At 33.7% G+C, this 24,441-nt stretch overlaps 2 protein-coding genes and 1 pseudogene across 2 annotated transcripts in view; all 3 read left to right on the top strand.

The window, feature by feature from the left end:
* The window catches only part of LOC134267229 (ficolin-1-like), an 8,026-nt gene extending 5,779 nt beyond the window's left edge, over nt 1–2,247 (top strand). Inside the window, exons 4-5 of the mRNA XM_062749455.1 lie at nt 629–793; nt 2,000–2,247. Of these exons, the coding sequence (XP_062605439.1) occupies nt 629–793; nt 2,000–2,247 (413 nt within the window). The remainder of the gene's footprint in view (nt 1–628; nt 794–1,999) is intronic.
* LOC134267223 (GTPase IMAP family member 9-like) overlaps nt 1–24,441 on the top strand; it is a 154,405-nt gene that overhangs the window by 22,790 nt on the left and 107,174 nt on the right. The window lies entirely within an intron of this gene.
* Nucleotides 20,504–21,379, top strand: LOC134267228 (GTPase IMAP family member 9-like; annotated as a pseudogene).

The raw sequence follows: 24,441 nt of genomic DNA, 5'->3' as shown, positions 1-24,441 counted from the left end.
CTGCACAAAACCGAAAACAATATAACAGGAATCTGTAAACTGCTAGCTGATTTCTAATCTAAACCAATTACGAAAAAAATATTATGATGATTAAACATGTTAAATTTAATTTTAATTGATTTCGTATTACAAAATTTGTGTTGTTGCGGTCAATCACTGATCAGTTCACTATTTACTTAAAGTCAACAACTGTTACTCTTAGCTTCCTGTGAAGTTGATTACAAGTAAACTAATTTCCCCTTAGTGAACGTAATTATTCTATAAGTAGGTAAGTTCTTTAAAACCGATGAAAAAAGTTTTATTTATGCACTATTCCATTGATTTGAATAATCCTTAAGCAAATGACATCTGAAAAGCATTGTTTTGTTCCCATAAATCGGAAAATAAGCTATCCATCAATAGAATGCGATTTTTCACATGACTGTGGGGAAAAAAAACGACCACATTGAATCTAGATATCCGTCGAAACAGAAGCCACCTAAGCTATACCCTTTCCAGATACTAAAAATATAAATGTTGACAATTTTGGAAAGAGTTGGTCGTCCTATTTGACAAACTGTTTTTACATTTAATTTTTATAATTATGCTAATACCTATTTCTCTTTTTACGCATTTTGCTTATTCTCAGGAAATCAGGCATTGTATGAAGTTGTGAAAGATGGAAGCTTCAAACTTAGAATAGACATGGAAGACAAAACAGGAGAATGGCGATACGCAAAGTATTCACATTTCTCGATAGGTGGTCCCGATACAAACTTCACGTTGAGCGTCTCTGGATATACGGGGAATGCTGGTGAGTTTGCAAGTATGAAGTACACCAGAATGTAATAGTTCTTTTAAAATATGATTTTTTTATCATAATATAATATTCATGCTTATTTTTGCTTGATGACCTAATCTTAATTTTAAAATGATGGTCAATGCACACATGGGAGTGTATGTTTAGGAATACTTGAAAAGAACCTACATTTTTAATAGCACAAACCTGTTATAAAGAAGGTAAACTAAGTACATTCTCAAGTCAAAATTTAGATAATGGGGCAGACTGAAAAAATCTGTAGACAATTCAATGTAAAAATCGACTCAATGAATAGCACAAGAAATGTCAGTCAACATTTGAATAAAAGATTAATTGCATTTACTGGTATCGTACATATTTAATGGGATTATTGACATTCTGGTATTATAAACGTATTTTGCAAAAGCTTGTCATGCTATAGAAATTGGTCGTAGATAGAGCATGCATTTCTTAAGTATCGTTTAAATTGAGAAAAATGAACTCCATATCCCTTCAAAAATGATATATTTCTACAAAAATTAGAAAAGCTGAGTGTAGAAACGGTTTTGTTATGCTGGGTTGCCATGAATGTTTTTTTTTCTGTAAAATATGTAACAAATGTGAGAGACATTTTGGTGTCTTTCATTGCTAGTTCAAAGTTATTTTAAGATGTTTAAAATTTTACAGACTATAGACAACAATTATGACAACCATAATTTATGAAAAATATGAGATAATGTCAGTTGGCCGAGTGGATTTTCCTTATTCATGCTGAAGCATTCCATAATCACCAAGTCCTACCTATGGTGTTTACGTCGTCCAGCATTTCGTTAATACCCTGGCTGTTACAGTGACCTTTTGCATATACATATATAATATATCATTAGGTTGTATTTTGACTAACTTACTTACACGAAATTGTTAGGTTTATGTTGTACTTTTATAAAAAAATTAGACTACAGAGTATTCCGTCTATATATCTGAGTATTCCGTCTACACATATGACTATTAAATAGGGTTCGAGGCAGGTATAAACGACACGAAATGATTTCTGTTCCAAGGCACCTGATCCTGCATTTGGAAATAATAACAGAGATCTTTTTTCTTTTTTCAGCCATTTTCAGATTTGTATAGATTGTAGGTTTGTAACATCGATAAATGATAGTTATCTTTACCTTGAGCTTTTTGAACAATTTTGATCGTATTTGGCATCCATTGTAGGTGACAGCTTGCGTCCTCACAATGGTCAACAGTTTACTACATACGACAGGGATAACGACTTAAATCCAACTGGTAATTGTGCAGAGGTTTTTAGGGGTGCTTGGTGGTATAAAAAGTGCCATGCAAGTAATCTGAATGGCGAATACGGAAATGATTTGTATGGAAAAGGTTTAAACTGGTTTGGATGGCATGGTAACTACTATTCACTGAAATCATCAAAGATGATGGTCAGGATAAAAAGAATGTGATTATAATTTAGGCAGTGTTAATAAAGGAAACAGAACTGCGGTGTTAAAAAGAGAACAAAAATATGAATGTGGAAACGTGGTACTAATATAGACAAATAGAGCTCTTAAAAAGAAAACATGTACGCATAGTACATTGGTACTTACACATAAATAACTGAAACTGATTTACATTTGTGGATAAGCACAGAAGTTTATTTGGATTGTTTACGTATGCCACGTTTAAATGTATTTGAAATTAAGTTTGCTCCAAAGAGAATTAAAATGTACATTCATTAGGAAAATATATTTCACTCAGACATCTTAACTGAATATTCAGATGCTTTAATCGAACGACAGTCAACTAGTCGAATTTAATATTTTTTGAGTTTATGTCAGGTTTTGTGATTTACAGATTGGAATAAAACTTCAATCTTCAAACAAACTTCAAACAAAAGTCCAATCTACCTTCACACCGGTGAAATAATCTTTTTGAGGGATCTTCTCTAGCAATCTGCCACAATTTATTTGGGTTCATCATAGTATGTATTTTACATGTAAAAAACATATCAGGATCTAAATACAGAGGAGAAGGTCATTGATTTTCCTCTGCTGCCCATATTGTTTTAATAATCATTTTTGAACATTCCTAAACTGTATATAATGCTACAATTGTTTTCAAACATATCTAAGAGCTTGTTTTTGCTAACAGTTTGTAACATGTTTTTGGTCGCAAAAAAAATTCAGATACATGAATATGACAAATAAACTTATAAATCTGTTAATGTACATAGGTTTGTTCTTAACTATAGAGTCTACCTAAAAGTAGGTAGGCGAAATTATCAATGCATATCCCTATTTGTGTGTCTGATGAAATTTTATCTACACTTAAGAATACCTTAAAATTCATAAGTATAAGTATAATTACAGTCACTCTTCACAAATTTCTTTTTTTTTTACAGTGCAGTTGACGGGTTACTTTAAGCAGTTTAAATAAATGAATGAGTAGTTTTGATTCTTGCTATTGCATTCCTTCAATGTGACCTATTATTGAATTGGTTAAAAACGTGTCCCATATTATTTTTTTTATTCATGCAACGACCAATCAGAGGCCTAGAAGATCCTTTGATTTAAGATTCCATTTCAATTTTTAATCAGATAAACCAAACATTTTATGTTTACCTCGTGACTTGAGATATCATATTTCGACCCTTTTTAACAAGATATATCTTGAAAATAAGTTTTACCTTTAGTAAAAAAGGCACAAACTTCAATCGCAATATGTTCACAACTTGAAGGGAAATAATACAAACAATTTTCTCATTCAATTAAACAAAAAACAATTTGTAGATAATTTCTACAGCCTAGGATATCTGTTTTCTTAAAGTGTTATGAAGAAAATAATAATAATAATAATAATAAAAGCGAAATACCAGATATTCTGAGTTCATATCATTTTTTCATGGTCAAATCAGTAACTCAGTTTTAGACTTTTTTAAAGAAAAAAATCAAATAAATAAATTTGCAATTAATCCGGCTTTATTTCTGGATGAAATACAAAATTAAAGTTGAGCAAAATGGGTATGGAATCAAATAAGCTACTTTAATTATAAAATAATATATAAGATATCTTTATTGCATGATCTTTTACGGCTTGTTTTCACATTATTATGATAATTTCTTTAATCTTTCATTTTTTTTTTCTAACTGAATGTACATCACATAATGTTAATCACGGATGTTAAGTACACACTAAAACATGACGACCAAAAAGTTTATGCGGGATTATTATGCATTTCTGTAAATTGTCCAGTACTTAACATTATTAATTATATATATACAGTGTATATATATAATTGCAAATTTGGTTTGTATATGGAATATGTACAGATAACGAACGGTTTTCAAGTTCAAAAGTCCATTACACAATATAAAATAGGAGCAGAACAAACACGGACCTCCAAAACATCAGAGGTGGGATCAGGTACCATGGAGGAATGAGTATCCCCTGCCGACATGTCATACAAGTCGAGTACTCTTTGTAATGATCGGGAAATAACGGAAAATTCTGTCGACATTTCAGTGTACGTATATATAATGACGTAACAATTAGTATGAAAAACGTCAGTAAGCATTTCACTTAAAGATAAATATATGTAGTATTTGCTGACAAGGTTATTGCATCGACCATAGAAATTACCAAATTATGACTTTAAACGGGACTGCTGATATTCTTGTTTCAACAACTTGTTTGTCAATAACTAACATTGTTTTAGAAATTGATCATACGTACAACATGCTCTTGTGTATCGACTCAACTAAGAAATATCAACCCCTTAATATGTAGACTACGAGGTTTAATTAAGAAGTAAGAGGTTGACGATTGAAAAGTTAAAGTCGTCTCGTTTGTCATAAAGCTTGGTTGTAAGAATACTATTAATGTCTTTTCTCAAGATGAATAGCTAAATGTGAAACATATACGCCAGACTCTATGGTATCTTAAAAAATATCTTATTATAAGCTTATCAGGATATATCTTATCGCAATAAGAATGAAAATAAGCATTGTTAATTGACAATACGTCGTTGGTATATCTAAATGTCGAGAAGAAGACCACAGCGGAGAAACTCTGCTTCTGATAAATACAAAAATGTGTCTGCTAAGAACGGGGCGCAATTGGTACCCATGGAAATTTCAATAAATTGTTGAAAGACGTGGTCTCTAAAATCTAGATAGATGAAAAATATGGAGATAAAAATAAACAGTTTTCAAGATCAATAGTCCATAAAACAATATAAAATAGGAGCAGAACAAACACAGACCTCCAAAACATAAGAGGTGAGATAGGTGCCATGGAGGAGTGAGCATCCCTTGTCGACCGATCACACCCACCGTGTGCTTCTTGTCATGATCGGGAAATAACAGAAAAATCCATGGTCAATCTTGTGTATAAATAATAGACTAGCAATAAGTATGAAAAACGTCAGTATTTGACTCAACGAAAGAACTTACGAAATTGTGACTTCAAAGGAGACTGCTGATATATATTTTTGTTTCATCTTATTTGTCAAAAATTTAGAAATTGTTCATACGTAGAGCATGCTCTTGCATATCGAATCAACTGAGATATCTAAACTCCGTATGCAGGTGATGAAGGTATATTGCTGCATAAGTAAGGGAAGTTGACGATTGTAAAGTTAAAGTCATCACGTTGAATTATCACAGAGCTTAGTTGTAAGATTACCATTAACGTCGTTTTCAAGTAAAATATGCAAATAGGAAACAGATGTGTCAGACTCTGTGGTATCTTTTATCTTATGAGGTATTGCCAATTTTTCCCGTATGTACTTCATAACTGAAAAAAGTTCATTACTGTTTGTTATCAGTGGAGGATCCAGGAATCTTGAAAAGTTAAGGATGGGGGTCGCCACAGCCACACAAAAAAAATTGGTCTTTTAGATCTTGCTTATATTTTTGACTCAAAAGAGGGGGGGGGGAGTCATTTGACCCCCTCTAAATTCACCAGTGGTTATCTTAACTATTTAAATCATATCATTTTCATAATCATTTTTTAAAATAGTTTTTGTTGTGACTGTCGTTTGCAAAAAGTACAAAATAAAAACCTACACAAGTAGGAAAAGCTTTCAATTTTCATTAACGGTAAATGGAGCTATTATATTTATGCTAATTCCTACCAGACCAGTGGTAAGGTGTGTTCCCGTATTGCACACATTTGAAATTCAGGTTCTTGCACCGTGTGTCAAACCCTGACTACAGTTATATGTACAATATATAGGCATAGTGCATGCAAAGCCAATACTATTATAGTGAGCGCAGCGAAGCGACGCTCGTCACTGCGAGCTCTAACGACAACGCCTGGGCGAAGAGAAAATTCGGACTACTGAACATTCCATTGAATTTTTTCCGCAGTGATTTTTGACCCAAAATGCATCGCTTCGTACACAAAAGCTAGAACAAGTTTTCGCGAGAATAAGACCATAAGTTGAACAAATAATAAATTTGCCTTGATTTAATGAATTTGTTTTCACTTCATTTGAAAAAAAGTCAGTAAATAAAAACAGTTCTTCATTATAATTAGCCCTGTTCAGCCCTGTTCAGGCTTCGGTTTAGTAAAGCAACATACGACGTCCGATATGACGTCAGAGTCTAAGACGCGCCGAATGTTACGTGGGGCTTGACGTGCCCGATTTAAATGAAAACTGGATAAGTATTTGCGCTCGCCCAAACGGTCGCACTGTCAACATATTAGCGAGTGCAGCGAAGCGACGGCACGCTCGTAGCTGCGAGCTGTAACGACAACGCCCGGGCGAAGAGAAAATTCAGACTATTGAACATTCATTCCATATAATTGTTCTCACGAGAATAACAACAAAAGTTAAACCAATTAAAAACTTGTGTCGATTTAATATATATGAATTTATCTGTTTATTGGAGAAAAATAGTCATTAACTGATTGAAACCAGCCCTGTTCAGGCTTCGTTTGGTAAAACAACATACAAACGACGTCATATGACGTCAGAGTCTTATACGCACCGAATGTCACGTGCGGTTTGACGAGTCTGATCTAAATGAAAACTGGATAAGTATAGATCTGTGCTCGCCCTAACGGTCGCACCGTCCACATATTATCAGTTTTTATAATATATATATATATATACAGACCCTGAGACGTGCTACTACCCCACACGCTCGCTGCATAAACGGTACACGAACGCTACACGGTTTGCACGAAACGCTGCACGGTTTACACGAAACGCTACACGGTTTGCACGAAACGCTACACGATTTACACGAAACGCTTTGCACGAAAGGCTGCACGGTTTACACGAAAGGCTGCACGAAACGCTTTGTACACGTTTCTCACACGCTTTGAACACGATTCCCGCACGTTTTGGCCTCGGTTTGGATTTTCTACTCTGAATATCTCGGGCATTATTACGGTTTTATCATTAATTAAAGGGAAATCTTTCACAAAGCCATATTTAGAAGCTGTTTAAATTAAATATCAGTACACTAGTATAAAATAAACCAAAAGAAATATTTAATACTCTGACAGTTGTAATTTATTAATAAATAATTGTCATTTCGTATTTATTTATCTTACTGTTTAAAAACGAAATGCCGATATTATTAATGACTGTTTGATAAAATATATTTCTTTTATATATTAGTCATTCATTTCAATGAAATATTTTTACCTATATACATGTAGTTTAATGAATTAAATACAAATTCGATTTCTTACTGCAGGAATATGAACTGATTGATTTCAGATAATATTGATTATATTGTGTTTGATTTCCATAGGCGGATTATTTTTCTTGATTTTGATTTACATGTAGTAATTAAATTTGCCTATATACTCTACTAACGAGTATTGATACATTTTTAAATTATCTTACGTAAGCATTATGTATAGGAGGGAAACTGGTAAAGGGGGGGGGGGTTAAATGTGATGTCTTAATCTTTTTTTATTCTCTTTCTGTTTTTACATGAAGCTTATCAAATAACATCAGTATACCCATCATACTGTAAAATCTTTCATTTCAAAACCCGACCAAACGTATGTATATATGTGAACATTAATAAAAATAGTGGCGCGGCATTTGACTATACATTGTGCATACAATGTAGATCGATCTTTACACTGGCATTCACGTATATTAAAAGAAAACTGAAATATCTTAGATGAAATAAAAAGTACGTGATTTATACAACAAATAATATACAATTATTCATGATTTACTCCTAAGCTTTTCTTACATGATATTCATGAAAAGACTACCACATCAGTACTGTTTATTTTACTGTTTACGGCTAGAAATTCGGATTTCGTATAAAAGATGAAATCCGCTGATTTATAAGTTGTACCCATTAAATATTTATTGGACCATTTTATTTTTAAAAAATAATAAAATCCAGTCGTAATTTTCAGGAGTCATTAAGCCAAGAACTCAACATGTACATATAGCAAAACAGGTTTTCAGTTGCGTGATCGCTGTTGTAAATGACCTTTATCACAAAAGGCGGAATGAAGATTCCATTACAATTTTAAGGGGTGTTTCTGCGCACATATTTAACAAAGGGTTAGAAAAAGGAATAGAAAATTAAGCATTTATTTAAACTTACATAAGATTGAAAGTTCCAACAAAAAATGAAAGACTGTACTAGTAATTTAATTTAAGCCCCCCCCCTTCGTTATTAAACATGTGGTCGTCAGTGCATGTGAATTAAAATTATAAAATCCATTTATTTGACAATAATGAGCAAGAAGTTTTATGTATTAAAAAGTATTGAATGACACAACGTTTCAAAACTTTCTTTAACTTACTTTAAATGTAAAGACAAGAGCGGAGTCCTGATATATTTTTTTGCTTTAAATTAAAAAAATTAATACCGGTATTTCTTTCTTTAAACATGTATTTAATAAAAAATATTGAAGAAGCCATGATCGCGTTGATAGTATATTGAATTCAATGCCCTTAAAATTGTTGTACATAGTTGATTAATTTGAACACATTTTCTTTAGAAGGAAAAGAAAACAAACAAATATATATTATACATTACCGTGAAATTTCATTTTGCTGTTCCCTTTTTTTTTTGTTCGTTTTTACTCCTAAAATATCACAAGCATAACTAATTCAATTATTAAATACTAATACAATTTTACATCCTGACCCATCGATAGCCATATTTAAAATGAAATGACTTCCGAATGAAACTTACACGATTCGATTCTTGCACGAAAGTCACACGTTTCTCACACGGTTCTTACACGAAAGTCACACGTTTCTCACACGGTTCTTACACGAAAGTCGCACGTTTCTCACACGCTTTTCGCACGCTCGCTAAACGGTTTGCACGAAACGCTTTGGAGCTTACACGAAACGCTGCACGGTTTACACGAAACGCTACACGGTTTGCACGAAACGCTGCACGGTTTGCACGAAACGCTACACGGTTTACACGAAACGGAAAGCGCACGAAAGTCACACGCTTTTTTGGGGTAGTAGCACGTTTCAGGGTCTGTATATATATATATATATATATATATATATATATATATATATATATATATATATATATATATATATATATATATATATATATATATAGCAAAAGACATGCAAGTTTTCCCCAACTATAAATAATCGAAAACTTCCAATTTATAAGAAAAGGCTATTTATGTACGCGGCAGGTACGCTATCCAAGAATGATAGCGAAATGAAAGGGCGCTATAAGTATATAACAGGAATTTTTTATTACCTTCCAAATTTCATACTTCCCAAATAGCGTGAGTATGAACTATATTTATGTAGGTGTACATGTAATCCATTATCTTTTCAAAATATCCAAAGCGTTTTTAAGTTTACTCGTTAACTTAACTATTTTATCACTTGTCAATACATTTCATTTACAAATGTGATTTACTCATTTGTAAGCTATGCAATAAACTGTGCAAAAACGTCTCGTATGAAAAAAAAAAGAAAAAGAAAAAAGAAAACTTCTGTGAAAAAAAACATTGATTCTAGTACCCTTCCAACAATTCCACTCTTCAATCGGCAATTCTCAGCTGTCTCTGCTATATGCTCCATTCAAAACTCGGATGTGATAGTTGGAGGAATAAGCATCGATTCGACACATTTCTCCAAGAGAAAAACTGCCTTGTCGACACTCATTTCACTCACTGACTGCCTTGTCGACACTCATTTCATAATTATTTCGCTCTGCATAAATTTTCGAATTCTTCGAAAAAGTTTCTTTATCATTTATGTGTAATACTTCATTATCTGCCAGAGCAGCGGTTGTGTTAGAAATTAAGAGCACATGGGGAAATGAGACGTTATTATTTTAATTAGTTCAGTAGAATATGTCTTAAATGATAACATAAATAAAATCATAAGTTAAATATTTAAAAGAAAAACCTGTTTTAAACTTAGCATTAATTTATGTTATTACTTTTCAATTTCAATATCATTTCTCATCAGACAATTGATAATTTGTCTGGGAGTGTGTAAGATGTGAAAGGAATTCGTCTTGATTTTCCTGATAATAATGTGGGAAAACGCATGGTGAATAAAACTTAAAAAGTTTTTCAACTTGAAAAAAAATATTATGAATATGCTATAGCTGCCAATGACACAATGATAACTTTTTTCTGCATTTTGCACTGCGCTTTGCTGCATAGTCTACTCTGCAGAAACCACTGATGGGTATTATCACGTGACAAAGATTCAGGGTATCAGCACGTGATTCATCTCGAGAGGTCTACATCTTCATTTTGATGACAATTAATTCGTATCATTCATCATTGACTTTATCACATCGATGAATCAATTTCATGAGCAAATGCAATAAAATTTCTATTTTTTTTTTTTTAAATCATTTATTTGAAGACAGTCTGAAATAAAGAAAAATGATCACTATTTCAGCTTTGAATACATGTATCTTGGCAAGTACTTTCCTTTCATGGAATCCGATGCTTTTTAAATTGAGAAAGTACATTTTGAAATGCTCAATTTTGTTTAAATTTGCGGTCAATTTGATGCTTTGCATCAATTTCACTTGTATATAGGTTTTGAATACAACCTTGTGTTCATGTAGGTAGTGTTTGCTAAAATGCAGAACGGAACAGAAAACGGAAAATTTATATCAAACAAATTACCTAGATTCGATAAAAATCAGACATGAAAGCAAAATTCTTTATGTTAAAGTCATATCTAATAAAAAGGAATTACCATGATATATTATATAAATATTGCATGTTACACATTTTATTATACAGAATGTTTTATACAAATACATATTACAGTGAACCGTGCGCGCATAAATTCCGCGCAGTCGCTATTTTTTGTAATACCACCCGTCGGCAAGCAATGTTGACTGTTGCTGCGCAGGAGAGCGTGGCTTCATTATTCAGCGGGTAGTAGTGTTTTTTTATCAAATGTTTCTCGACGAATCAGATTCAAGTAATTTACATGAAAGTATAATATTCATGAATCATCCACAACCTCAGAACTGGCACTTGTACATTCTAAGGTCTGTAAAATACGTACCATAGCTATACACTCAAATCCTGAGTACCCATTCAGGTGCTCTACCAAATGAAATTTCCAGCCAATATCCACGGCCCAAATCATTACAATATCTAAATTGAATATGTATGATTAGGTTACATATATCATTTGTCATCAAAATTTATTAATCCGGAAATGTTCATTTTCTGCCATAATGGCTCCAAAATTTCTGTGTGAAGAGTATTTCCAGTTAGCATTTTACAAGAACTGGTCAAATTATTCCATACAGAGGTAAATCATGAGATTTTTTTCTTCTAATGCAGCGATAGATATAGACCGGAGCAATTATAATAATTCTACGGATATTCTAATACATGTACTTCATTAGATCTACAGATCATGAAAACCACACGTTCGTCGTATGAAATAGAAACATTCTATCAAGGTTCTCATAAATAATATGTTGACGTGCGACCGTTAGGACGAGCTCAGATACTTATCCACTTTTCATTTAGATCGTGCTCAGCAAAACGCACGTGACATTTGGTGCGTCTAAGACTCTGACGTCACATGATTTCGAATGCGTGTTGCTTTAGCAAACCTAAGCCTGAAAAGGGCTGATTTTAATGAGGAACCGTTTAATTATTGACTATTTTTCAGCAACAAATTCATTAAATCAAGGCAAGTTTATTATTTCATTTAACTTTTGTTCTTATTCTCACGAAAACGTTGCTTAGCGTTGTGTACGAAACGATGCATTGTGGGGTCCAAATTACTGCGTCAAAAATTCTATCGAATAAATGTGAGTAGTCTGCATTTTCTCTTCGCCCAGGCGTTGTCGTTAGAGCTCGTAGTTACGAGCGTCGCTTGCTGCGCTCGCTATCAGTTTGACCCGCCGACTGCACTTTTACTTGGTCAATATGCAATAGCATAAACTGGATTCAGTTGACAACTCAGGTGCATGTGTTACATCAATCGACACGCCAATTCGTATCTAGCATCGGCTTTATTATGTAGGCTAAACCTCCATCGAACCTACTCCGAAAAATTTGACTTTTTCCAGGCTTTTTCACAATTTTGAAATTCAAGAGATGAAGTGTGATAAAATCTTTTCAACGGATAGTATATTTTATAATGAACCATAAAAACTTAATTGGTAAGTACTTTAAGTATTGTACTATAAGTATTGATGGCACCGGTTCAGACGTTCTCTTGGCACGTAAAATATCAAAATCGTAAAAAAAAGCCTTGAAAACGTCAGATATTTCGGACTTCATTGAACCGTGTCTACTTAATAGGCAATATGGTTGCGCTTTATATTTAACGTGAACATTTGCTAAATTCGTTCTGTTCATAATAACACGTTTTTATTGAAAAATATTAATTGTAAATCATGAGTCATTCTAAAAGTTACCCAAATGCTTCTGAAGATCTAACTCGTGTTTCAGACGTGTGTTAATTGTCGTTTTTAAAAGCTTTACCGCCTAGGGAAAACGTCAACAACCAGCCGTATCACAAATGTTCTTCGGGCGCGCATCAAGTTTTATCGTATAGCCGAGGTGTGATGAAGGTGCCGAAATCGGCAGAAATTTCACAGAATGATTTCAGTTTGATTGATTGAAAGATCAGACTTTATTTCATTTTTTATGATAGGCGTTGCCACAGTCGGTCCACAAAATATTGATTAAAATCAAATTTGCAAAAGGGTTCCAACGACAACGTGTCAACTCAGTATACCTAGCATTGCGAAGTTGACATTTGTTTCATGTACTTTAAATGTTGTGAAACTAATTCAGCGATTTTCTATATTCTATTTTGTTTTTTAATACTTGAATTAATCTTTGCAAAAGTACCATTTTTATTTTGCAGAATTTAGAAGAAGAGGGCTGCAATGTTTGTTAAGATAATTTGGATTCTCCTCCTTTCTGTCTTACTTTTGTGTGAAGTTTCGTCATCAAGCTGTGACGCTAGAAATGGAAATCAATTCTATATATGGCTCATTTTTAAATTGCTTTTTATCGCTAGCCTTTTCCATTCACGTTAGCCAAGAGCTAAATTAAGATTTTCTGATCACATTTTGTCTCTCGTCCATCCTCTGATCCTGTCTAGCTGTCCGCCCGTCTTAAAACTTTTCGCACATTTGACTTCTTATCAAAAACCAATGGACCAAATGACAATCAAACTTGCCCTTTGGTAAAGACAAGTTTGTTCAAATAAGGAGCTACATGTACACCCTTTTTCAAAGTGAGATAATTAAGAATAGGAGAAAATTCGATGGTTTATTTAAAACGTTCTCAAGAACCACTGGGCCAAATATGAAACATATGAAACATTTTAACATATATATTATTGATTCAAATTTCTCGAAATCATGGTCCCCCGGGTATGATAGGGCCAGAGTTTTACATAAGAATATATAGGTATTAACTTCTTCTAAAGGACAGTACAGCCACGTTTTGTCATATTGCAATAGAAGCATCCCCAGGAAGTGTACATTCCAATTGTCTTTTTTGACCCCCCTAATTTAGGATTGGGTCACTATGCTCTATCAGAGTTTAAGATATGAATGTTTAGGAAAAAATCTCTTTACACGAACGAAGAACAGCAAACTCAAATTTAGTCACAATAATATAAAAATATCTTGAAGTATTGTATATTTAGGGTTTTTAGTCAAATCATGTCCCTGAGGGGTAAGATGGGCTACATCTATTGAAATCATGACTTCCGAGAGTAGAGTGGGTCACAAAAAGGATAACAGATTTAAACAGGAATGTATCAATAGATAAAAAAAAATCTACTGATAAAGAACAAGAGGGATATATTTATTTAGTGAGCCCTTATTAGACCTTTTGTACATCTCCTTGATAAAAAAAAATCCAGATTATAACTACTTATGCATGCACAGAAACTGTCTTTCTTGGAATACGAATGAAGATTATTTTTCTTAAACTATTAGTGATTATTTTTATCATACTTATAGGTGAAAATGATCAACATTGCATAAAGAGTTATTCAGGTATGTTATGATTCTCAATATATAGATGCAAGCAATAGCAACTTACTTAACAAAATTAATATTTAATGTTTACTGCTATGAAAAAAGATTGATTTCATTCAGATTAATGTTCTAAGAAAAGTTTGAAGGAGATGGTGATATCACGATTTATTGAAAGTTTTTATTTATTGGTTTTTGATTTAGATAAACGGTGCATCACCTATGGCTACTCAAAATAAAATATTCTGTACATGACCGTGGGAACTGGGAGGCTAGAGCCCCCCTTTTTTATACAAAGATAGACATAATATAGGCATTGAACATCACGGCGTATTTTCAAGTTTGTTTGGCAGGTTTGATTTTTTTCTCTTTCACTTACCCCCCCCCACCTTTCAACTTGGTTCCGACGCCAATGCGTATCATTCCTCTAAATGGTTATTTTTATTACAGTTCTAATCTGTTGGCAATGGATCTACCCCAATAAAGACTTAACCAAGGTCATTGTACTGCTTATTGTTGTTTCAATGTTTCAAGTCCAAGTGTAACTTTTCTCTTTTGTTATAAGTTCAAACCAGAAGAGCTAGTGCCTACCGTTTCGCCAGAGACATTTAATCCATTTTGTTTAATTATGTTTTTTTTAATTTAAGCTGGTGTGATAACTATGTATGGTGAAATATGAAGAAAATATAACCATAACCATTAGAGAATTGAAAAAAAATGTCATACAAATGCTGATTATTAAAATCTGTCTCTAAATGTTAGAAACACGTAAGATGAATTAATTGTCCAGCGTATTTTGGTAAATTTGGTCATTTTCAAATGAATATAAAAAAATAGGTACCTTGGTATTTTGTTCATCTCATTATGATTGCATATCAAATATGTGATAGAAGGTAGTTTGATATTACAACACCGTACTCCAGCATGCTAGAGGTTTATGGCGAGATACTTTTGACTTGGCGCCTCGTAACCTTTAGCATCCATTGTAAATATTCTCGCCGCTGAAACCCAAAGTCGAAATAAATTATTTTATTTAGAAATAAGGCTTTGTATATTAACGAATGGTACGAAATAATAAAATACGCAATATTTACGATAAAACACATTTAACCTCTCGTATTAGCAATAAATCCATTATTTTTTAAATCGAAGCAGAAATTGAAACAAGTCATCTGTTTAAAATTCGGAAATGGAATTCAGAAAATCTGACGAAACGAAACTGATGTAATGCAACGAAAATTTCGTTTTCTGTCAAGCAATCCGCAAAATCAATGTAAAGTCAAATCGAAAGTACTTCTGGTGACAAATTGGAATAATGACAATTTTCATTAATTAACAATAACGCACACTGAATAAAATGGATTTTATTATTTCCTGTGACTTTCCTACCCCATGCAAACACGGAGGTACCTAAAAATTACTTGTTAACAGTTTATTTCACGCATAATACGTTCCGCCCAAAATCTGAGGCGGAACGAGCTCGTTAGGAAATGGCCTTCGGATGTAAGAGTCCGAGGTATATGAGGAGTGTAGGGACGTTAACCGAGGCTCTAACTTGTAGGAGTATACAACAACGGGACTCAGACTCGTGATTACACATGTTAAGATAGGAGAGAAATTTGAGTTCTTCGGCTACTCATGATATGCTTTACAAATTAAAAAAGAAGGAGGTATTCATCTTCTGATAAAGAGTTTTGAGGGATGATATAAAAAGATTTATTGCAGTTACATGTAGTTAAAATGGACCAAGATGAGGAAGTCAGAATCATTTTATATACATGTATTTATGTTGTTTGGCAATCTCCCCGAAAATATAACAGTAACAAAAAGTAAAGGAATAAGAATGGTCATTTATTCAAACAAGTGCAATAAATGACGAATAAGAATGGTCATTTATTCAAACAAGTGCAATAAATGACAAACAGTAAAAATACATACAATCAAATTAAAAGGACTAGGGACAAAAATATTATGCTATGAAACCGCAAGGTCGGTGCACGATTCTGACTAGAAAAAGAAACAATAAATGCTATTGACAACAATGAAGCACCTGTGTTACATCTAAAAAACGTCCCTGAGTCTCAATTGTAAAAATTGTTAATCCAAAAAACATCCATCTAAAAAATGTCAGCATATATACATGTACAACAAAAAGACAATATGGTTTATTCAAACAAGTGCAATAAATGACAAACAGTAAAAATACATACAATCAAATTAAAAGGACTAGGGACAAAAATATTATGCTATGAAACCGCAAGGTCGGTGCACGATTCTGACTAGAAAAAGAAACAATAAATGCTATTGACAACAATGAAGCACCTGTGTTACATCTAAAAAACGTCCCTGAGTCTCAATTGTAAAAATTGTTAATCCAAAAAACATCTATCTAAAAAATGTCAGCATATATACATGTACAACAAAAAGACAATATGGGGCGTCATCTGCCCTGGTGGCTATAATGGCCTAAAACAGAAGGCATTTTTAAAAAATATATACAACAAAATAAAAAAAGGTGGAGGGGAGGGTGGTGGTTAGACAATGAATGCAGCCAATGTTTACAAATAAAATAACCAATGCGCATGCGCATGGGAAATTCCACTAGGAGCTATGCAGAGCAGTAGCTGAATCTATTAATAGCTAGTACTGCGTATAAAGCTAAAAATGAACACACAATGCAACCACCATAAACCATTTATATATATAAATGTGTTTTATGTTGTTTGGCAATCTCCCCGAAAATATAACAGTAACAAAAAGTAAAGGAATAAGAATGGTCATTTATTCAAACAAGTGCAATAAATGACAAACAGTAAAAATACATACAATCAAATTAAAAGGACTAGGGACAAAAATATTATGCTATGAAACCGCAAGGTCGGTGCACGATTCTGACTAGAAAAAGAAACAATAAATGCTATTGACCACAATGAAGCACCTGTGTTACATCTAAAAAACGTCCCTGAGTCTCAATTGTAAAAATTGTAAATCCAAAAAACATCCATCTAAAAAATGTCAGCATATATACATGTACAACAAAAAGACAATATGGGGCGTCATCTGCCACCGTAACAAGGTAGCATTGTAATACCGGCGCAAGAAGTAAAAGAAGCTCATGCTGGCTTGTTACCGCCCCCATCCAACAACGTCATAGACAAAACAAAAATTAGATGTCACACCATTTTCTTGCTGACAATTACTATAAGGATCAAATGAAAGTGTTATGTACACAAAATTAAAATGCATGAAAGGACAATACTCTAGAAGTTAAGGTTTTACTTGAGCCCCTGTCTCAAGAAAAACTACTAACATTTACCATACTTAGAGCCCCTGTATCTAAGTAACAATGTCGTATTAAGGATTACCTTAAGCCCCTGTCTTAAGGTAAAAACGAGTTGTTGTGGCAAAAACACTTAACCATACCTAGAGCCCCTGTCTCTAAGTAACAATGTCATATTAAGGATTACCTTAAGCCCCTGTCTTAAGGTAAGAACGAGTTGTTGTGGCAAAAACACCTGAAGCCCCTGTCTCCAGATAATCTTAATACGGGGTAATAGAAGGGATGCGAATGTACTTCTTAAAGGCACTGGACTTCCAACGACCCATGTTTTGAATTTGTATTTCTGTGTATCCCGTTGCAGCAGCTGTTGTTGCTGCGCCTATCCTGAAACTGTGGGCCTGATATTTCGAAAGATCTAAATTGCTAAATTTAAGAGCGAGCCGAAGTTGTGAAGTAAAATATTGGCGGGGGACTGGGGTGTTGTCCATAAAAGAAAAAAGGGGTGCTTCTGGGGAATCATGTTTTCTGATGTTAAGGAAATCTGTGATAGCGCGGTATGGACAAAGCAATGGGTTTATAGTGTTCTGACATAGGTGGATAGTTGTAGAATTTGACTTTGAATGTTTGAAATGAGGTATTGCAACTTCCAGGAAACCTATGCCATTTGTTTTGTTACCCTTTGATATATGTTTTGCTAATAGATAATGATGGGTTTTGCTGTTGGTTTTAGTAATTTCTCCTACCCTTAGAAAAGCGCAATAAGCTAAGATAAACATGGCCCGAAGCAAAATTCTTGAAAAATATGAATCTGCAGTGTAGGGGAGGGCCTGTACTAGTTTTAGGAGAATATCTGGGGTTATTGGGAGTCTAGGGTCGCCAATCGGTTTTGCTTTTAGAAAACCTTGAAGCATTTTTTTGATAATGAAATGTTGGGTAACATCCTGGGAAGAACTTAGCTGAAAAATGAAGCTAAGAGCGGATATAATGGTTCGAGTAGTGGACGCAGCTAAATTTGTTTGGTAACAATTTGCTATGAAGTAAGCTAGGTGTTCCAAACAGGGTGGTAGTGGTGACGTTTCTTGACCGTAAGTTTGTAATATAAAGAGCTTGTATGCCTGGAATGCCGATTTGTATGCTGCAACTGTGGACGGTGATAGAGAACAATACATCAAGGACTCTGTGGTTTGATTCAGAGACTTATCAATGCTGGGTTCACAGGGGTGCAGGCCGGATCCATGTAAGGAAACCGTGTTTGGAACTCTTTGACCTGCAATCGAGAAAGTAGATCTGCAGCTATATTTTTGACTCCTTCAATATGTTTAGCTTGAAAATGTATATTGTATGTTAGGGATAAGACCATCAGTCGTCTCATGAGTTGCATAAGCGATGCATCTTTAGAAGAGTTTTTGTTGATGACATGAACAACTGCTAGGTTGTCAGAGTGCAGAATAACAGTGCTGTTAGAAAATAAGTGTCCCCATATGTCGAAAGCGATCACAATAGGCAGGAATTCCCTGACTGAGATGTGAAAATCAACCCATTGAGTAGGAAAAGGAGCATAGAACCATTTCCTACCAAAAGTACGGCCGAGCCCCAAATTACTAGCGTCAGTAAATAAGTGCAAAGAGGAGGATGTGTGTTGCACCCCTGAGGGGAAAAAGGCTTTGCCGTTAAAATGATCCAGGAAAATGGCCCATGCTCTCAAATCGGCTCGGGCTTCTTTGTCTAGATTCCTATGATGAGAAGGATTTTGCAAACCTCGAGTAAGATTGATGATCCGCCTAAGGAATGTGCGTCCAGGGGGAATAACTGCGCAAGCATAATTTAAAGTACCTATCAATGACTGCAGTTGGCGGAGTGAAGCGGTGCGCTTATTTTGGAATGATTTTATTTCAGATTTTAAACGCTGCAACTTATCAGCAGGAAGTCTAATTTCCAATTTTAATGTGTCTAATTCCAACCCCAAAAATGTCAAGGTGGTAGTTGGGTGAACAGTTTTCTCGGATTTGATAGGGAGATTGATATCTTTGGCAAGGGAATAGAATGCTAAAAGTGAGCTATAGCAGTCTGGGGACCTGGGGGGACCCACAAAAAGGAAATCATCTAGTATGTGCACGCAATAAGTTACACCGAACTTGTTCTCTAAGATCCACTGCAAAGCTGAACTGAACTTTTCAAAGAGATGGCAAGAATAACTCAAGCCAAATGGAAGTGTTTTGTCATAATAATATGACCCAGATATCATGAAACCTAGCAGTTCAAAATCCCGTGGATGTATGGGTATTTGTTTGTAGGCATTTTCCAGATCGGTTTTTGCGAGAAGAGCCCCCCTGCCAACTTGTTTGATGATTGCAATGGCTGTGTCAATTGATTGGTAACTTACTGTAGTCATTTCTTTGGGGATGTGGGAATTGATGGAGTTCATCAATGGAGAATGAAGCGACGCTATTCGCCTTATGACATAAATAGGCTCCGAATCGGACAAATTACCTGTTAAAAACTTTCTGTAAGACACAATCCTCAATAAGATAATACTCCTTTACGGATAAATTCCATGTAAAATAAGCTATTGGGATATTTTCCGTGTTTTCTTTTAGACAATGAATGCAGCCAATGTTTACAAATAAAATAACCAATGCGCATGCGCATGGGAAATTCCACTAGGAGCTATGCAGAGCAGTAGCTGAATCTATTAATAGCTAGTACTGCGTATAAAGCTAAAAATGAACACACAATGCAACCACCATAAACCATTTATATTTATAAATGTGTTTTATAAATACAGTTTATGCACAGAAAGTTTGCCGTTTAAGTAGTTTGAATGATTTTTTAAAGTCATAAAATGCTTGTTAAGTTTTAATTTATATAAGTCCAATCCCAAAAGAAATTTTTAATTCATATTTTGCATTTTTAAACAAGTGTTTCTATTTCTAGGTAAGGTTTAAAAAAATCCTATTTTATAGATGCTGATCACGAGATACAGATGTTACTTATTGGAAAGACTGGAGTTGGTAAGAGTACCACCGGCAACACCATACTAAGATTTCCTGCATTTGATACCAAAGTTTCTGCAACATCTGTGACAACCAATACACAATACAACGAAACAGAGAGATTCGGCAAATAGTTGGTCGTCATAGACACTCCTGGTCTTTTTGATATAAATCGAACGACAATCGAAACTCTCGTAGAAATGTCAAAATGGTATGCTCTTGCTTACCCCGGAATTCATGCCATAATATTAGTACTTCAAGTTGGAAGATTTACTGATGAAGAACAAAAACTGTAGAATTTTATATGGACGTTTTTGGAGAAGAATTAAAAAACTTTTTAATCGTAGTATTTACTCATAAAGGCAGACTAGAAGATGACGGTATGAGTATTGAAGACTTTGTTCGTACAATGGATAACGATTCCAACATTAAAGTTCTAATTGATGAAATACAGGGGAGGTATACGGCCATCGGATATAAAGGTTGAAAGGAAGATCGTGAGAAAGAAGTACGCCATATATTATATATGATCAAGAAAATGGGAAAGAGCAACGGTCAAGCATACTACAGCAATGCTATGTTTAAACGAGTTGAAGATATCACTAGAGAAAATGAAAAGAAAGAACCTGAAAAGTCAAAGACCAAAGAAAAAATGTACACCGAGGAAGAAGTCCTGCGTTTTATACATGCAGCAAGATCTAAATCTCGAATAAACATCATCAATGCCAACCAACAAGAAGAGGGATTACTTACAAAGATCGTCTCTACAATTGGTAGTGTTCTATTAGCCGCAGGAGCACTAGCGAATGGTTCAACTATTTCTTTTGTCAGTGGCTGGTTTGGATATTGAGATTAATTATAATATTTGCTCTTTATTTTCTTTAAATTCATTTTTTTTAAATAATTGATGCCAAATACATTCATTGTTATGAATGCAAATTTTTTACGTTACATAGAAGCTTCATTCCATTTAAATAAGCTGAACAAATTGTAACACTCCTAGTAAGAAAGTAAGATGGAATTCAGATCTAAAATCTCATTCTCATATTGCTGAGTAGTTTGAAGAAAAATTCAAGAATATTTCTGTTTGAAATAGAATAACAACTATCAACTGTTATGAAACAAATCTAAAGACTAAATCAACTTGGATGCACAACAAATACACCAAATGGTACATGTAAATCAGGAAGGGGCTATATCCTCCTCGTTCTTCTATCTATCTGTCAATCTATCTAAATTAATTTTGCTCTGCTTCATTGAATTTTGACGGCATATTGTATTACAGCATTTTCAATTTTTCATGGAACCAGGGTATATTTGCAAGTGGGAGAATAGTATTGTAAATTTTAGGTTTCTTGTTCATGATTGTGATAGGAACTGTACAGGTTTTGAGTGATCAAAAGCAAAAGTAGAGATGAAATAAAGACAAAATCAAAAGTTCCTAGAACTGCTTTTAGCAAATAAAGAATTTTACTTTTAGAAATGAAATAAACAATCTCTAAAACAAAAAGTGTTGAGTTATATACAGCAAAAAATATTCTAAAGTAGCCAACTTAAAACAATATCACAAAACAATTTATTTCCTCCTTGTAATGATATAAAAGATTTGTCTGTTCGATACTGGTGTCTTACATGTAAAGTTTTACCACGATACATGCTTTAAAATGTGTGACAAGAAAAAAATAACAAGTATTAGGCAAGTCCGTGAGCTCTGCAGACGCTATAAACTAGTAAGATCTTATTTTTATTTTACATTAGATGTCAAACTGACATCAGTTCAAAATGTCTTTGTTGTGCATTGCACATTTGCAACGAATTACATCGATTCGAACCTCTTGTTAAGTAAAGAAATACACAAGTAATGTGAAAAAATTAACGTAGCACGTCACATAAATTTAACATTATTGACAACGACTCAACATACAAGAAAAATTCGGGGAAAAATCATGAGGAACAATTGTATTTCGAATTACTAGTAAGCTGTTTAGATGCTCAGTTTTACCTCACACTTACATTTTACCTCATGAGTACAGTCCACTAATTGTTTTCCCATATACGACGATGTTAACTTTTCTTTTCAAATCGATGTCCCTAATTGTCGTTCAGCACTGAGTGATCTGTCCTTGGCTAAAATCTCATGGTTGCATGTCAGAATCGTTTTCCGTTTTTTCTGTTTGCGGGTACCTCTGAAAATGAAAGTGAAAGTACCTAGGGGAATTTCAGACTTCTCACTGGCGTTATAATACACATAATAATTTGGCTGATCTTCTTTATAAATTACATTTGCCAGGCTATTTTGGTTTGAAAAATGCTCCTTATCGACAAGTATGAGTCTCAGTTTAGTATATCTTCACAATTTTTTTTATGCAATTCTACAATTAAATTAATTTGTAATTTTCCTGCACTACTTTCCTAACGATTCTTAAAAAAAGAGTGATGTACCCACTTCATCCTTAATTTGTAATAAAAAGTTAAGAAGTTATATGTTTTAATGCTAAAAGCATGATAGCACACATATTCCTTTAATTCTCTCTTAATCCATATACTTCATTATATTTCTTCTATATGCAAAGTATTTAATGGATACATACCGGTATGTACCTGATATGGCAGTACATTGTTTGACACAACCAGAGCTTCAATTTGAATCATAAAACATCGCATACGAGCTAAAATCTCGAATCATCATACAACAGACAGTGAAATCTCATACTCAGTGCTATCCCTTGAATCTTAATACAATATTTCTGATCAAAACTTTTAACAAAAAAATCTTAAATAACATGACATTGTCAGCAAAAACAAGTTATCATTGGGCTCAATGATGACTGACGTTTTTCAAACTAACTGTTAGGCTATTACCGGTCTTTACACACAGAATTGACGATGAATTTTTCTATTATTTCTCGAAGGAGCACATGCAGGGGGTGCCTACTCTTCCATGGCACCTGATCCCACTTCTTATGTTTTGGAAGTCTGTGTTTGCTCTGCTTCTTTTTTTATTGCTCCGTGGACTTATGAGTGTGAGCGTTTTTTCATTGTCTCCATACATTTCATGTCTAACACATTTTACTATTTGCGTTGAGAAATTGGTTCCAGCCGATTGAATTTTAACACAGACAAAGTAAACAAAACTGATTTACGTATTTTATATACTTAACTTGAAGTACACTTAGATGAATAATGCCCCGTTGTTTTCTGTTTTCGGCCGTTCCGTGGTAAGCATTTATATCCCATTTTCCAGTGTTTGTATTTTCGGAAAATTATCAATTTTGTGATGATCCATACGTGTATGGCTATTTTTTATGCTTAAGGACACAAATTTAATGAAGTTTTTGTTTGTCGTATCGATTTTTACACCACTTCATACCAAAATTGTATTATGCTTGAAAGAAACAACTTTTAGTTAAAATGCATCAAGAAAAATCGGGAATTATTTCAATGTTTGAACAGCAATAATGGAATATTGCTGCTGTATTTACGTTAAAACATCGCTTTTCAAACGCTTCCTGAAAAGAAGAGTATATAGTGATGGAGCAAATGCATTGTTATCGTACATCATTGTTATCAATTCCTTTAAAAATCGTAGAGTAAGAGTTAAGCTCACCTGAACAAAATTTTCAAATTGTTAATTTAAAATCCCCTCTATCAAGTTTCTAAAACTAAACTTTACAAGTTAAAATAGCATTTCAATTCATATAAATGAAAGACTACGCTTAGTACTGATGAAAAATACATTCTTTGATAACTCATACATATATACTTCATACGCACTTTGAAGTTATTAAAACAATCACCGAAGTTAAAAATAGAAATGTAATACCAAAAGTATTCTTGAGATGAAACACATGGAGATAAAGAACAGCATTCAAAATCAAAAGTCCATATTATAATAATGAAATATTAGCAGAG

The sequence above is a fragment of the Saccostrea cucullata genome, unplaced genomic scaffold (assembly GCF_032062105.1).
Source record: "Saccostrea cucullata isolate Sc308-1 unplaced genomic scaffold, CSIRO_AGI_Scuc_v1 ctg851, whole genome shotgun sequence".
In the NCBI taxonomy this organism is placed as follows: Eukaryota; Metazoa; Mollusca; class Bivalvia; order Ostreida; family Ostreidae; genus Saccostrea; species Saccostrea cuccullata.
This window is presented reverse-complemented; position numbering and strand designations above follow the sequence as displayed.